Consider the following 15,578-nt stretch of genomic DNA (forward strand, 5'->3'; position numbering starts at 1 on the left):
TATAGCAACGTAAAATCTAGTTACACTAAACGTATTCCTTGGCTAACATTGTTTTTAACTTTGCTTATTAATGTATTTGTTTTCTAATACTTGTGATGTATGTACAGTCAACTGTATTGCATGCTCACTTTGTAAAAACTGTCAATTACTTGCTTTTTAGCTTTTACTGTTCAGTTGCATTTGGTGTACAGCTGTAATCATTTGTTGAAATCCCTCCTGTGACTTGTTACAAGTTGAGTGTTGCATGATAGGGGCTGTGAAAAGTGCAGTTTTCTATCTGCTGTCATAACACGGCAAAAAATTCTGATCCACTAGCTGCGTTTTTGTGTAGCAGTAGGTTTGTTTTCCGGGTATTAGTTTAGTTTAGATAAAATTCTTTAGAATAAATTTCTAGGATAAACTCGATAAACAGTGATCCCATCTGGACTGCTTACTATACCATAGTACTTGACAGCTTTTAAAATTTAAAATTTTAAAATCAGTTTTTAAAATTATGGGGACAGTGAAGTTTTCGTAGAATAGGGGCTATATTATGTCTTGGGGCTACTTCTTGTTCAGTCAGAGTAGTCTACAAATAATTCATACTTTAGAGATGCACTACTTATTTTGGTGGCAGCACCTTTGTTTAATAACTCTAGATCCACTGCTCCATGTTTTGAGTGTGTAGTCATAATGCAGTTCTATACTATCAGCAGTGAATTTTTGTGGCTCTTCTGGCCATCTGTAATGGGGCTGTTGGGATAAGAGGAGAAAAATCGCTGTTAAACCTCAGCTTTCTTCTTGCAGTCATACAGATCTCTGGCTTTTAGAACAATGATCTTTTGGTCCACTTTGGAAATGAGTTTTCAAGGAAATGTGAAGAAGTTGATACTTTAATTTCCGGCTGAAGTATTTTGGAAGCTGGTGTTCTACTAAAACTGATGCAGAGTAGGGCTCTGAACATTAGGCTCCTGTTTCACTGCAAGTTCTCAACACTAACCTTAAAGGTGCATGGCTAAGCACTTACATTTTGAAAATATTAAAAACTCACCAAGTTACTGGTTTCCTATACCATAATTACTGTTAAAACATTATTTGACTTGTCTTTTCTTTGCATTTACTTGGTGGTAAAAGCAACCCTTTTTTTAATAGAATGGGCAATACAGGCAAGACAGAACCAAGCACAGCATATAGAATGGAATTAGTGGTGGGACAAGCAAAGTACCTTTTTAAAGTGTGGTGACTTTCTATAGGTGGAAATGGGGTCTTAAAAGAACAGCTAGATTAAAGGAGAGAACAGAATACCTAGTTTATGCCTAAAAAGTTAACCTAAGGTAGAGAAAAATTTGTTTTGCATCATCTACATGGGTGAGAGGAGGAATAAATAAGGGTATGTACCTGTATAATGCAAGGAATTGGTTGCCTCGTTAGGGATAGCCAGATATGACAGGACTGGAATAATATTAATAGATGGTGTCATCTGGATTTTGGAGTGTTTGATTCATCAGGTGTTGAGAAACAGCCCCTGCCATAACTCGCACCTGTAGATCTGGGCTTTTCCTAAATTTCACTCGTCTTTCAGGCTGTGGAAGGGCCTACAGACTCTCTTCCAGTATTTGACCTAAACTCTCCAGCAGTGAGAGAGGTTACAAACCATCAGTTCCGAAGGACACAAGCCACTTCTCATGTAGCTATCCCACAAGTAGTGTGTACAGTATTCTGAATTATCTAGTGTTTTCAAACTTTGCTTTGTTGCTCTTTTTTGTTCTGTGCAGTGAGCCAAACTTGCTAGTCCGTGCCTGTAACCAGCTAGGTCAATTCTTACAGCACCGGGAAACTAATCTGCGTTACCTAGCACTGGAAAGCATGTGCACACTTGCCAGTTCTGAATTTTCCCATGAGGCTGTGAAAACTCACATAGAAACAGTCATCAATGCACTGAAAGTAAGTATCAAGAGTTTAAAATACCTTGTTTGGCTTCAGTTTCAGCTGGATCTGCTTGGAATAACTAGCCAAGGTGATTGTCATTGCTGTTGATTGAGAGATGAACTAAAGACTGGAGTCATTTGTAATAACAATTGGTTAAGTGGATTAGTTGTTTGAGTTGTAACATTACCATTAGCTTAGAAGTTCCAAAATGTCTGTTTGACACAATTAGTAGGATTCAAGCCTTTACAAAGTAAATGCATTCTCCCACCATATGCATGCAGAAAAACTTGTTGGGGGCTGATCAGTAATATGACTGGTTATAATGTAGTAGTAGAAGTAGTAAGTCCACAGTGCACAAGCGGTCTAACAAAGGAGAATGAGCACCTCTTGTTTTATTGACCAACTGTAAACCCCAACGTAGATTTCAGCATGTAATATTAGATTTAATAGACATTAGGGCTGGAAGGAAGTCAGCTGGGGTCATAGGATCCCAGCAAGATAAGCATCCAGATTTCCCTTGAAGGTGTTTAACGTAGGTGCTTGAACCACCTCCGATGGCAGGCTATTTCAGACCTTGGAGGTACCTTCCATCAAGACTAGGAACTGCAATATTTCACTTAAGTAATAAACAAATATGGGAACAATTGCAATGGGTCTGTGAGCACATTAGCAATTGCAGGTGGAATTTTTTTCCAGTGTGCAGTAATGCCTCCATTCCATCCTTGCTCCAGGTTCTCAGTGGGGCTGGCAAGTTTTTTTTTCGTGCTGCGCACTGACGTGTGCTCTTCATGCAGTTAACTACACTTATGTAGGTAGTGAACTTGTCTTGAGCGAACCTCCAGATAATTAATTCATCTGAGGTGTTTATCAGAACAAGTTTACTGGTGCCTCTTAAGGTGTTTTGGACTCAGAATCTTGTATTAAGCAAAAGTAATGGGGACCACTACCCTCAAGTTTTAAATACCAGTACTCTCCATAATACCTTTACTAGTGAAATATGGATAGAATTTGGGTGGCCTACAACCTGCCACAAGATAAGGATCAGCTGGTCTAGTTTTACTTCAAAGGGTGCAGCCCCTCTAATCAGTGATTTGATGAGCTCTGGCTAACCAGTGCAGCAGTGTCTTGTGGAAGTAAAAGCTGGAGCTTCTCAGGGCTGCAGTGCAGGTTGGGTAAATAAACTCTCTTTACTGAATATGCAGAGTGAATTTCTCTAGTTCTGTTTTCATTGTATGCTATGCTTTCCATTCTTCAGTCACTAGTTTTTTCTTGTGAAAAAGAGCAGAGAAACTCTTTTCAGTTATTTCATTTCACGTGAATTTTTGGTTAAACCTGGTCTAACAAACACCACAGGTTTCAACTGACCTCTTCTTCAAAAGACTGGCAATGGGAATGAAACAAGCAGCTAATTACTATGCATCGAATACAGTGTTAGGTTCTTGGAGGCAAAATGAACTTACTGTGCAAGTGCCTTCAGTAGGATTGTTTCGTTTGTTTGGGCGGTTAAAACAGATCCTTAATTTAAACATGGAAGCTGTGTTGCTTCCATTCTGCATATATGAGCTGAAATCAGTTTGCATTCTTGTGCCTATCATGAGTTCTCTTAAGCACTCCTACTATGGGTGACCACCCTGGCTTTGGTTTCTCTCTCAGACTGAAAGAGATGTGAGCGTACGACAGAGAGCAGTAGACCTCCTCTATGCCATGTGTGACCGAAGCAATGCCCAGCAGATTGTGGCCGAAATGCTGAATTACTTGGAGACTGCTGATTATTCCATTAGAGAAGAAATTGTGAGTCAACTGTACTTCCTCCCCTAATCTTGTAGGGTTGGCTGTTGTATAACCTCTAGCAAAGATATATTTCCAAGGCAGCAAAACTGAAATACTGAAAGGTGGCCTAATAACTTAGTGGCTCTATTATGATGGATAAGTGAATCTATGAGCCACTTGCAACACTGAATATTAAATATGTTTATATAATGTATTAACAGTACATGAATGCATGAAGGAAACTCTCCTTGTATACATGAGATCCTCTTTTTTTTATGGACTAAAGTTTAGGTCAATTCTGTTAGATAAGATGCAACTTAAGTAAAGTCCTACCTTTGTTTCTAGAGTACTGCCTGCAAACATTACATGCTCAGAATATGGAACTACTACTGTTCCAACTCAGTACTTGTCTTAAGGAACCAATGCCTTGTATGTGGCATAAAGGAAAATGAGCTGTGCAAATCATGTCTTAAGTGGACAGTTTAATGTCTCAAACTGGAGGTTCAAGGGGTGTCTTGCATGGTTTCTTGAATTTATTTTACTAATACTGAGAGACTGTGTACCATATTACTAATGTCAAGCTGCGTTCAGTCTTACTGCTCTTTTATATTGGTGAACACCATCTATACAGGCATAAATATGGAAAATTGCATCTGAATTGCATGTAGAGCCAATGCTGTAGGCACAAGGGCACCCCAAAGGTATGGAAATGCCCTTGAAGCATCGCCAAAGGTACACCCAGGCTACATCCAGGGTTAGGACATACCAGTTGATAGTAACACTGAATTTGTCTTTTAGGACTCTCTCTTTTTTAATACAATACTTTTTTATTTTGACCTGTCACCCACTCCTAGCTGCTTAAGTCTTTTTAAGGATTTTTCCCACTAAACAATAACTGGAGCCCTGACAACTCTTGGAATTCTTTTTTCACTGAGTGCTTTAATCATGTTACCCGTAACAGTTTGGCTTAATGTCAAAGGTATTCCCCATTGTACTGCACTATTCTGCTATCAGCAACCTAGATAAAATTAATTTTGCAAATCCAAGGACAATGTAGTCTTAAATTTTTAGCTTTATCATCTCAAAGAAAATGCTGATAAAGGATATACACCTCCCAAAAGGTATCAAGCTGTGCTTCCATATTAGTGAATGTATAACCAAATGCACTTTCAGATAATACATGAGAGTTTTTGAAACTTGCATGGTGATTTGTTTCTTTTCTTTTTTTTTCTGTTAAGCTTCTTGGTTGGAACTGCCCTTGATATCAGTAAAAATGTTCTTGAACGTCTGAAAATCCCATCTAAAATTTAAAAAATGACACTGAATTTTTGGCACAAGTGTCTTATTCTTAGATTTAAAAACAACAGTAGCCAAACTAACAGGTTTTACTTGATCAGGTGCTAAAGGTCGCAATTCTAGCTGAGAAGTATGCAGTGGATTATACCTGGTATGTGGATACAATCCTGAACCTCATCCGCATCGCTGGAGACTACGTGAGTGAAGAGGTGTGGTACAGAGTCATTCAAATTGTGATTAACAGGGATGATGTGCAGGGGTATGCAGCCAAGACCGTATTTGAGGTAAGAATAAAGACTTTACTTTTCTAGTATGACCCCATACTTTGGTATGGGAGTGAAAGATAGTATTGTCTATCTGGGACAATGTTCATTTTAGCCATTCCCACAGTGCTTCTGAACACTAAAGTCTTTCTCTTTTTGGGGGGGAAGGAGGGGAGAGGGAGCTTGAAGTACCCTGCCACAACTGAAGTGCATGTCAGTTCAGTATGATTAGCATTGTCACAATCCTGAAGTTGAAGAATTTTATCCTAAATTTTCCCTGATGGAGACAATGCTCTTGATCTTCTACGCGTTACTTCAGAAGTTTGTGTTTTTCAGTAGGCTTGTGTCCTTACCACTTATGGCTGAGTGTTGTTTGTAATCAGTCATTCATTGCTTTTTGTAATGGAGCAGGAATGAAACCAGAAGGTGTCCTTTTAGACAAAGTAAGGCTTATGCATATGTAAAACAAATGGTTAACTTCCTTGGTCATGTCTTTATTTCCTCCTTCTGTCTTTTTGCTTTTTATTTGGGAGCAGATGACAATATTCTTTTAATGAAAGGGGTCTTGGATTAAAATGTAGTATGCATTTTCATGTCCTCTTACTCCAGAGAAAGTATAAGGACAATGTTACAGTACTGCCTTCTGGAAAGCATAGAGGCAGTCATGAGCTGTTGCCTTACCTTTTATGCAAGAATCAGATAAATGTCTACTTCCCAACTTTCTTCTCTCCATCTTAAAGTCTTTTAGCCTCTTGGCTACACTTTGACTTTCCTGTTGTCTTCCATTTTTCTTTTCATTCCCATCTAGTAAGGGACTGTTTATAAAAATAAACAAATAGGAATCGTCACATAGTCCATATAATTTTTAAGTGTTGCTCTTCAGGTCATGAGATTATAGCTACTGGTCTGGTAGTTGATCAGCACCCCTTTTAATGCTGACCATTTAATTTGATATTATGAGGTTTCGGCTGGGGAATATAGAGCTGCAGTCACTATTATTGGCTCTGCTGCTGCTGGCTTTTAATCCTGACGAGCCAGTGGATATTGCCTGAGGTTCAATACATGTTTCCTGTTCAGCAAGCATTCCTTTTAGTCTGTCCTGTCTTATACGTCTGAAACATCACTGCTTTGGAGCCCCCAGGATGCTGCTGTCCCGTCTTGCTCTCCAGGATGATTGGAACTTCCTAGTTTATTGAACTTTCCCAAAGAGCCATAGTAAGGGATCACTGAATTACCATGACTTGACCCTCAGCTGGCAGCTTCACAATGAGGGGTCTTATCAGAACTCTGGTTCTTTCAGATGGCAAGCTGTGACCTGTGGCTAGAAAGAAGATTTGGACTTCCTCTGTTTTTTGTCTTGAAATTTAGTAAAACTAAAGCAATGCATTTGTGTTTTTCTAAGATAGTAACAGGAAAGGATTATGGTTTTAAATACCCATTACTATGAGGTGTGAGGTTGCTTTCAAGCCTCATTTTGAGTTGCAGATGTCTTAGGAAGGCAAGCTTTCACTTAACAGAAACTTCCCTGAACTCACCTCTTCTAGTAGATGGCTCCATAGCACACAATGAATTGCATTTTCTAGAATGGAAGGGTATAAAACTTACCAGTAAATAATATTCCCTTAATATGCTTGCCATTTTGTGTCCTGCTTACATATACTGTATAACCTCATAAATCCGGTTTTCAAAATTCCGGAATTTGCAAAAATCCAGCACTTCTTTTTAAAAAATACACTACATGGGGGAGTAGTGGCAGCTAGTCCCGGAGCAGCGGCTACATGTGGAGCGGCAGTGTGGAGTAGTGGATGGCAGCAGCAGCTGGCGCATGCAAGCTCCCCTCTCTACGTCCTGGGGAGGGAGGGGGCGGTAGTGGCAGGTAGTCATGGAGTGGTGGTGTGAGGTGGGCAGTAGTGGCGGCTAGTGTTTAAAAAATCTGGAATTTTCAGATTTCCATCAGGTGCTAGGCCCCCAGGATGCCGGACTTACAAGGTTATACTGTACTTTTATTCACTGCACAAAAGGGGGACCACCCTGACCTGACAGGCTCTTGAGGACCATGGTTTTTCTGATAATACTTAGAATTCATAAGAGTTAATGCAGCATTACTCTAGTGATTATTTTTGTAGAGCAGACCTGGACAACCTGCAGCACGAGTGCCACAAAGAACATGGGCATCCTGTGTGTGTATAGTGTATGTGGCAGATTGGGGAGGGAATTGATAGCACTGACATGTAGGACAAGGTGTAGAAAGCAGTGCAGGAGATTAAGAAGGAATCAAAGTAGAGGAGGAGATCAGGCAGGAAGCAGAGCAGGAGATTAGGGGCCAGTCATTTTGGCAAGCTTGTCACAAATGAACTCTGCAACCCTCAGTGTCGCCGATTCTGTTCTGCCCACTGTTCTGCAGTAGAACAATGCATTTCTACTCTGTATCAATGCTCACTGATTTGAATTTGGCATCTAATGTTTTGACTATGTGGTCTTTAACAGGCCCTTCAAGCACCAGCCTGCCATGAGAATCTGGTCAAAGTAGGTGGCTACATCCTGGGAGAATTTGGCAATCTAATAGCTGGTGATCCAAGATCCAGGTGAGAATACATAAAGCTGATTACTTGACATTCCAGAAATCATTCTTATTCTGGAATTTTAATGCCTTTGTTTCATAGCCTTTGAAAATACCAGCATGAAACATTTCTAAATACGTTAGAGAAAGTAATGATGCTGAGTGGTGCATTATAAATATAGACTAAACTGTGTGCTTTTTTTTTTCACTTTCCTCTTAAGCCCTCTGATTCAGTTCAACTTGCTACACTCCAAGTTTCATCTATGCAGTGTCCCTACTCGTGCGCTCCTTCTGTCTACTTACATCAAGTTCGTGAACCTCTTTCCGGAAATCAAAATCACCATTCAAGATGTATTGCGCAGTGACAGCCAGTTAAAGAATGCTGATGTTGAGCTGCAGCAGAGAGCTGTTGAGTACCTGAGGCTCAGTACTATAGCTAGTACTGACATCTTGGTAGGTACAAAATTTAATATAGAAGATTGGGTTGTTGGAATAAATATTCCAGCTGTCTCTTGTTGTTTTTTTTTATTCACAGGTAAAACTGTCAGACAATCCACATATCAGTGGATTCTTCCAGTGTTGTCTTTTGCTTTTCCAAAACTTGTCTCATTTGGCTACATTCAAATGAAAGAAAAATCAGTTAATGTCAACTTTAAATTTAAAAAAATGTACCTTTTAATTCCAGACTCTTTCTGTATGCCAGCCTGGGGTGTTTAGTAGTTAAGGGAGTAGTTTGTTCAGGTGTGGCAAATCAAAATGTTTGAAGGTTTATGGGAAGGAACTGTTGCTTTGTTCGCTGTCCTGAATTGCAGTATTTATCTGGCTGTGTTTGTTCAGGAGTTGCACCACAATGGTACAGAGTAGTTGGAACAATTTAACTGCTGTTTACTGGTATGAGGTCGTGTGTGTGTGTGAAGGGATACCTTATTTCACCACTGAGGTCTGTAGACTTCATTTATATTTGCAGAAGCCTTGTCCAGGACTTTGTCTTCAGGGAAGTGAAGATGTGGTTTCACAAATCATGATTTTATCAGAGTAGCCGCAGCACTTTAACTGCCTCAAGATTTTGAGGGGAGTAGACAAAATTAGCATATGGCTGTAGGCAGCTCTTTCTTGAGCATAGTAAACTTTAAGCCAGAGTGAATAATTTCTATTTTTGTCGAGACAGAAGGGAAAAGAATGAACTGTTCAGATTCTGTTTCTCAGTGCCTGAAAGCATGTCCAACAGTCTCCCAGTTATACAGTTCTGAGTAAAAGATACTGCAGAAAATTGAAATTTACTGTCTGGTGATGGTGTAGTAGAGCTGGAGGTGGTGAGGGGCACCCAGGGCAAGGGTCCACTGGCAGTCAGAAGGGTCTGTCAGTGGGAAGGGATTGGGGGAGCCAAGTTTGCTGACCAATGAGGCTCTTTGGCCCTGCAAGCCAAAGCCAAATTCCACTGCATGCCCTGTCCTCCCAGCTTCTGGTGGGCTAGATAGCATGGCTCCACAGACCAGATCCAGCCAGTGGGCTGTTTGACAACCCTACTAAAGGGTATGCATGTCTTGTCATGTGGGGTTTTTTCCCAGTTTTGTTATCTTAAAGATGAAATGGGTATTGCTCACTGCCTGGGGTAACCCTAGCAAATGATACCAGTCAAAAGCAGGATCAGAAATAACTTGCAGCAAACCATTAAAACCAAACTTCGTAAAATTTGTAGGTAGGACGGGAAGATTCCACTTTAGGAACACCATGTGATCATTCTGAGCAAGCTTAAACTAGTCATCTTAAAGTATTTTAGTATAATCAGACTTTATAGATTTCCAAATGCTTAGCACAGCTGTGTTTCTAGTAATTACCCATTACCCAGGTAACCACTTTACTTCAGCATTTCAGAAGACGGACACCCACTCCGCGTTGGCTTGTTGTAATATATGGTTAAAGTAGTGAGATTTGTTCTGTTTTCTTGAAATCTGTACTAAAAAATTAATTTTTCATGACTAGGCAACAGTGCTAGAAGAAATGCCTCCCTTTCCAGAGAGGGAATCCTCTATTCTGGCCAAGCTGAAGAAGAAGAAAGGCCCTAGTACTGTTACTGATCTGGAAGAGATCAAAAAAGAGAGGAGTTCTGATATGAATGGAAGTGCTGAACCCACACCTGTTAATGCCAGTAATGTAGTAAGTGTGCTTTTAAATTTGTACAATTTGTGCTACGCCTTCTACTACCGTAGGCATGTTACACTTGTAGTCAAGGGAAAACACTTTTTTTTTTCCCTCACAGGTAGAGAGTGTACAGGTGTTTGAAGCACTTAGGCAGGGGAAAAAAAATTGTGCTTCCACTGCAAACTGTTAGCTATTTCAAACAGCTACTTTCCTGTTTTTTGTAGTGTTGTATGTAACATCTGTTCAGTTTTTTTTGTTTTTTTTGTGTGGGGTGCAGTAGAGGTTCCTAGGGCTTTCAGTGCCCCTCAGATTTTTACTTTCTCCTTTCCTACACGGGGGGAGGAAAGGAGGGAGAGTGGCTGGCTCCCTGAGATCCAGCCTAGTGGTAAGCTGTCGGGAAGGCCTGCAGGTATCCTGCTGAAGCAGCTGTGCTAATTCCAACCCAGCATCCCCCTCCCTCACTGCATTATCAGTCCTGGCATTCACCAGGGCTGTTCAAGATGCACTGGAGGTTCCTGGGGTGATTGGGGGGGAGGAGTAAGGAGAGCAATTCTCCTTGCTCCTGCAGGGCAGGTGGGGTTGTTCTTGGTGCCTGTTGTTGCTTAAGAGCTGCTCTATTGATAGCTTGCCTCCTCCCTGCGAATTACCAAGCTCCTATGGGGGCTGGGGACCCAAGGAGCAATCCTCTATCATCCACTGACTGGAGAGCTTGTTGCTGATATGTATCTAGCTCTCCAGCCAGGGGGCTGGAATGCCTGTATTTCCACGCTAATTTCTGGGAATCGAGTGCTGCAATTGACCACTAGGAGTATGCAGAACAAGCCGTACCCAATTTGGGCTGAATGCGAATTGAAAACAGTGATTCGATTCATTGATTTGGATCGCTGTCCCTGATTTTTAGATTCAGCCAGATCTAAAGATCTAATGCCAATTAGGCCATGCACACAGGTTTTAAATGTGTGGGGTTTTTGGGGGGGTTTTAATTTTTTCTTACATACCATGAGCTGCAATGCTGGGGTGGATGGAGTGTACCACAGGAGCATGGCAAACCCGGAAGTACTTCCAGCCCACTTCTTGGTCTGCAAGGGGGTGCAAAGGGGGCCCCCCCATACCCCTGGCTTGGCGATCAGCCACAGGGGGACCCCAGGTGCTCCTTCAGACCCAGGAGACACCTGTCACTTAGCTGGGGGGCATGGGTGGGGGGCCCCCAGTGCACTCCGGCAGACATGGAAGTGGACCAGAACTGCTTCTGGTCCACTTCTGGGTTTGCTGCCGGGCACGCCTGGGGGCCCCCCGTGCTTCTGTGGGACACTCCATGCACCCCAGCATCACAGCATTCATGGGCTGCCTGGTACTTTTGAGGTACGTAGAAAAAACATTTAAAAATGTGTCTGACTGAATCGATTTGGAGGGTTCTGATTTCAGTTCTAAAAGATTAAAGGGTCTCCTGACTTGATTGAGAGATTTGGCTACCAAATCAGGCTGAATCTCTGCCAAATCTAGTCAGTGACCGAAGCTTCACACAGCCCTACTGAACACCTTTCTTTAACCTATGACTTGGGGCACTTGAGTGTTGAGAGAGAAGCAAACATTACTTAAACTAGCCTTGTGCAGCATCCATCTCATGCACTCACTGTCACAATTTTAAAAAAATGAAAGTTACAGGAAATATGTAGCTGTATTACCTTGGAGGTGAGGGAAATGTGCAAATCCTAGCCACAGCATAGATTCACAGATTGTAAGGCTGGAAGGGACTTTGGAAGATCATCGGGTCCAGCCCCCTGCACCAAGCAGGAAAGATAACTGGGGGTCGGGTGACCCCAGCAAGGTGACGTCCAGTTGTCTCTTGAAGATTTCCAGGGTAGGTGATTGCACCACCTCCTGGAGGGAGCTTATGCCACAGTCTGGACACCCCGAGTGGAAGTTTTTCCTAGCATTAAGCCTGAATCTATCTTCCAGGAGTTTGTGGTCGTTACGCTTGGTTTTCCCCTCAGATGCCCTGATGAACACTTGCTCACCAAGCCCTTGCTGTATTCCTCTAGTGTAGCAGTAAGCTGCCACCAGGTCCCCTTTTAGCCTTTTCTTCAGGCTGAAGAGTCCCACGTCCCAGCCTTCCCTCATATGGCTTGCCGTATAAAACTGATCATGCGGGTGGCTCTTCTTTGGATTTTCAGAACTGGATGCAGTACTCCAGCTGCGGTCTCACCAGTGCTGAGTAGAGCAGAAGAATCACCTCCTTGGTTTTGTGGGAGATGCATCGATTGATGCATGCTGGAGTATTATTTGCCCTACTGGCCACAGCATTGCACTGCTGGCTCATATTCATACTGTGGTGTATTATTACCCCACATTCCTTTCATTCATGGTGCTAGTCAGTTTGGTGCTGCCAAGCCTGTAGGTGTGTTGGGGTTGCTTGCCCTGAAGTGGGATCAGCAGCGTAATTTTAATCAACGAGGGAGGAGCTGAGTGGGGTACCTTCTCTGCTATAGACTGACTTGTTGCTTTATCTGCTTTCAGAGCAATTCAGAATGTTGATTCACTTCGTTATTTTCACCACTTGAGGAGATCCAATGCATAATTTTCTTGCTTCTTCCTGAACTAAAATATCCAATGCTATTTTTTTAGGATGATTTTGACAGAACTGTTTTCACCCTACAAATTAAGATGAGATTCATTATCTTGTCACAAAGTAAAAATGTTAAAGGATGCAATGGATGTAGGATGTAGCTTTTAAATTCACTCTAACTATTGCTGTGGATACAAATATTAATCTTAAGGTTTTCTTTCTAAAATACTTTTCCACTGAACTCAAACTACTTATTACAGCAAATCCCACCCAGTGCTTCAGTAGCCATCACCCATTTCCAGATTTAATGAGCCAAGTTTTTTTCATCCTAGAGCTAGTTAGCCAACCATTTTGCCACTTGTTCCACTTTTAGTTTATGCTCCATTATCTATAGATCAGCATCACTCAATTATAAAGCTGCTACCTTCAGAAACTAATTTTGAGTTTAGACACGGGTCAAACTGTTCTTGTATTCAGTGTAACTTTTAATGTCATTCATTATTGGTGTTTTGTTAAAGAACAAGCAAAATTGTTTACTACTTTAAAAAAAAAAAAGCTATGTGCAGATTTAATTGGCATATAAACCAAGCCAGAATGCTGTTATATACACAAAAAAAAAGCCTAATGAAAAGTGCAGCTTATCTCACTTTTAGGGTAGACATTTCATAAACAGTAGTTCAGCATCCGTATTTTTGGGCTCGGTGAACGGTGCCCAACAAATGCATCTACTATGCGTGATGTAACCAGATACTTGTGCACATGACTTGCGTTGCTTTTCCAAATCTGATATTTGGATGCGTGTCATTAGCAAGATGCAGTAGCCCAGAGTTTGCTTCCAAAGGAGTGATTCTCAATTGGTGCCGCAGTAATCCTTTCCAGGGGTGCTAGGGAATGTTAGCATTGTCAAGTGTGCAAACGTTCACAAAATAAAATCCGATTTCAAATAGGATTTCGTAGTGTTAAAGATATTCTGACCTTTGCAACAGAATTGCTCTATTTTTCTGTAGTCGGAAAAAGATGAAAACTCCAGTTGGCATCGTGATTCTTTTTCAGACTTTATGCATAGTTTTGAAGACCTTGCATCTACTTGCTAAAGACCAGTGATGTCACTACTGTCCATATCTCAGTATATTCCAACTTGCAGGAGGAAATTTGCACAATCATTCAAAATGCTGTTGTGACCTAGGCTACCTCTTGTTTGGTAAATGTGACTTCTGCATGAATTGAGGTGTCTGGATATTGCAATATTCTCTTCTTTGAGACTACAGCGTTCTATTCTGCTTTCTCATTCTTCCCTAATACTAGCTTCCAGTTGCATTTTTGCTTATAGTCTTTGGGTAAGTCAAGAAACGAACAACACAACCCACTCACATTTTACATCTTCAGCAGAGCATTCATATCTTTTTCCTACTCCTTATGTTCTCCACGTAACTTCTTTTAAAGAGCAATGATAAACTTTAATAGGACTTGAATTATTTACATGACCTTTCTTTTAGAAAACTAATTCTTAATAGATGGGTCACTCTTTTGGAACAGCAAGTGTATGTTGTTTTCCATTTCTGTAGTTGTTTTTTTGAGGGATGGCGCACACCTGAGATGATTTCTAGTAGAGTAGGGGCTCTGGCATGGCTGTAATTTTAATAGTGCTAGCTGCAGTTTTAAGGCATTCTGTTCTTGTCTTTTTATAGTCAACTCCTTCTCCGTCTGCAGACCTTCTGGGTCTTGGTGCAGTTCCTCTGACCAATTCTGCTCCTGCACCTTCCTCTAGTGGCAGTTTGCTGGTGGATGTATTTTCAGACTCTTCCTCAGTGGCTGCACCTCTTGCTCCTGGCTCCGAAGACAACTTTGCAAGGTAATGAGGGTTCTTACCTCATACTGCTTCCCTGTTATAACTGATGGGAATTTCAGCAAAGAGTACAAATGGCTTCAGTTGTTTTTTGTCCTGTTTATAAATGATATTCACTTCAGCTTCTGAACAAGTTATTTAATATCATTTATGGAATAGGAAAATTCACACTTGGTTGGTTACCCAAAGGCAAGCTAAATATGAATGCTGAATGTGCTGTCTATATTGAGTAAACAAGCTTAATAGCTTAAATCCAGAAATACCACAGTAAATCTAGGGGTTGACCATACATAGTTGTCTGGTGTTAAGGCCTTCAAGTTTACTTTAAAGGCATTATTTGCCAACTGCATTAACTATTAATCCTGAAGATTTCTAGGTTGCTCACATCATGCATATTTCCTGATGCTTCTCTAACTAGATCAGCTAACTTGTGGCCAACACTGCATCTGAAAGAGTATTTTAAAAAAAAGAAAAGAAACCAACTTTTTAATTAACTCCTGAGGAATATGTAACATAATTTTTTTCTGGTTTTTGCTTTTGTATTAAGCGAGTTTGGGATAAGTCTGTATTCAGCAGGGTTCTATAAATGTACTAGTTTAGGCAGTCTCCCTTTTTGCTATTTGCAAGAACTTGTATAAAAACTCTTCTCCTTTCATGTGACATCAGGCTAGTAGTTCCATAAGAAGCATTTTGCAACCTTAGCCAGTCTCTGGAAGTGCTCTAAGATTTGTCACCTAAGGGTCTTCTGTACATGCCTCTGTCAGTCTTCCACTACACCTAAGGAACCCTTTTTTATTTTTAAGGCATGTCCTAGACGATTAATGTTTACTGCTATTTTCATAATTGTTATAAAATGCTTTTGGTATTACCTTTTAACTGCTTATACCAGCATGGTAAAACATATGACTATAACTAAAAATGCCTAACTGTCATTAGGCTGCACACTGAAGCAACAGGAAACTTTTTTCTTTAAATATAAGGATTTGAAGCAATACATTCTTGCTTCTGGAGTTTGCTGCCTTTAAAGAATTTAGATGGCAAAGTGGTATAATGAAATAAGTGCTGAATAGCTTGAGTGCCTGTTGACTTCAGTGAGAACTGCAGATTTTCAGCGAACATGAAAAATCAGATTACTTGAAAGTATTTAGGTCTGTTAACTCCAGGTACTTCTTGACCCCTGTTTTGATCTCCCAAAATGCTGTGCTTGAGGAATGAGGTAAAGGAAAT

The 15,578-nt window shown here is 40.9% G+C and overlaps 1 protein-coding gene across 6 annotated transcripts in view; it reads left to right on the forward strand.

The window, feature by feature from the left end:
• AP2A2 (adaptor related protein complex 2 subunit alpha 2) overlaps window positions 1-15,578 on the forward strand; it is an 89,387-nt gene that overhangs the window by 59,754 nt on the left and 14,055 nt on the right. For all 6 annotated transcript variants that reach the window (XM_090032446.1, XM_090032447.1, XM_090032448.1 and 3 more), the window contains exons 9-15: window positions 1,755-1,923; window positions 3,562-3,699; window positions 5,076-5,258; window positions 7,725-7,822; window positions 8,019-8,250; window positions 9,781-9,954; window positions 14,194-14,357. In XM_090032446.1, coding sequence (XP_089888572.1) covers window positions 1,755-1,923; window positions 3,562-3,699; window positions 5,076-5,258; window positions 7,725-7,822; window positions 8,019-8,250; window positions 9,781-9,954; window positions 14,194-14,357 — 1,158 coding nt within the window. The remainder of the gene's footprint in view (window positions 1-1,754; window positions 1,924-3,561; window positions 3,700-5,075; window positions 5,259-7,724; window positions 7,823-8,018; window positions 8,251-9,780; window positions 9,955-14,193; window positions 14,358-15,578) is intronic.

This window comes from Crocodylus siamensis, chromosome 2 (assembly GCF_052110815.1).
Source record: "Crocodylus siamensis isolate JL-2025a chromosome 2, ASM5211081v1, whole genome shotgun sequence".
In the NCBI taxonomy this organism is placed as follows: Eukaryota; Metazoa; Chordata; order Crocodylia; family Crocodylidae; genus Crocodylus; species Crocodylus siamensis.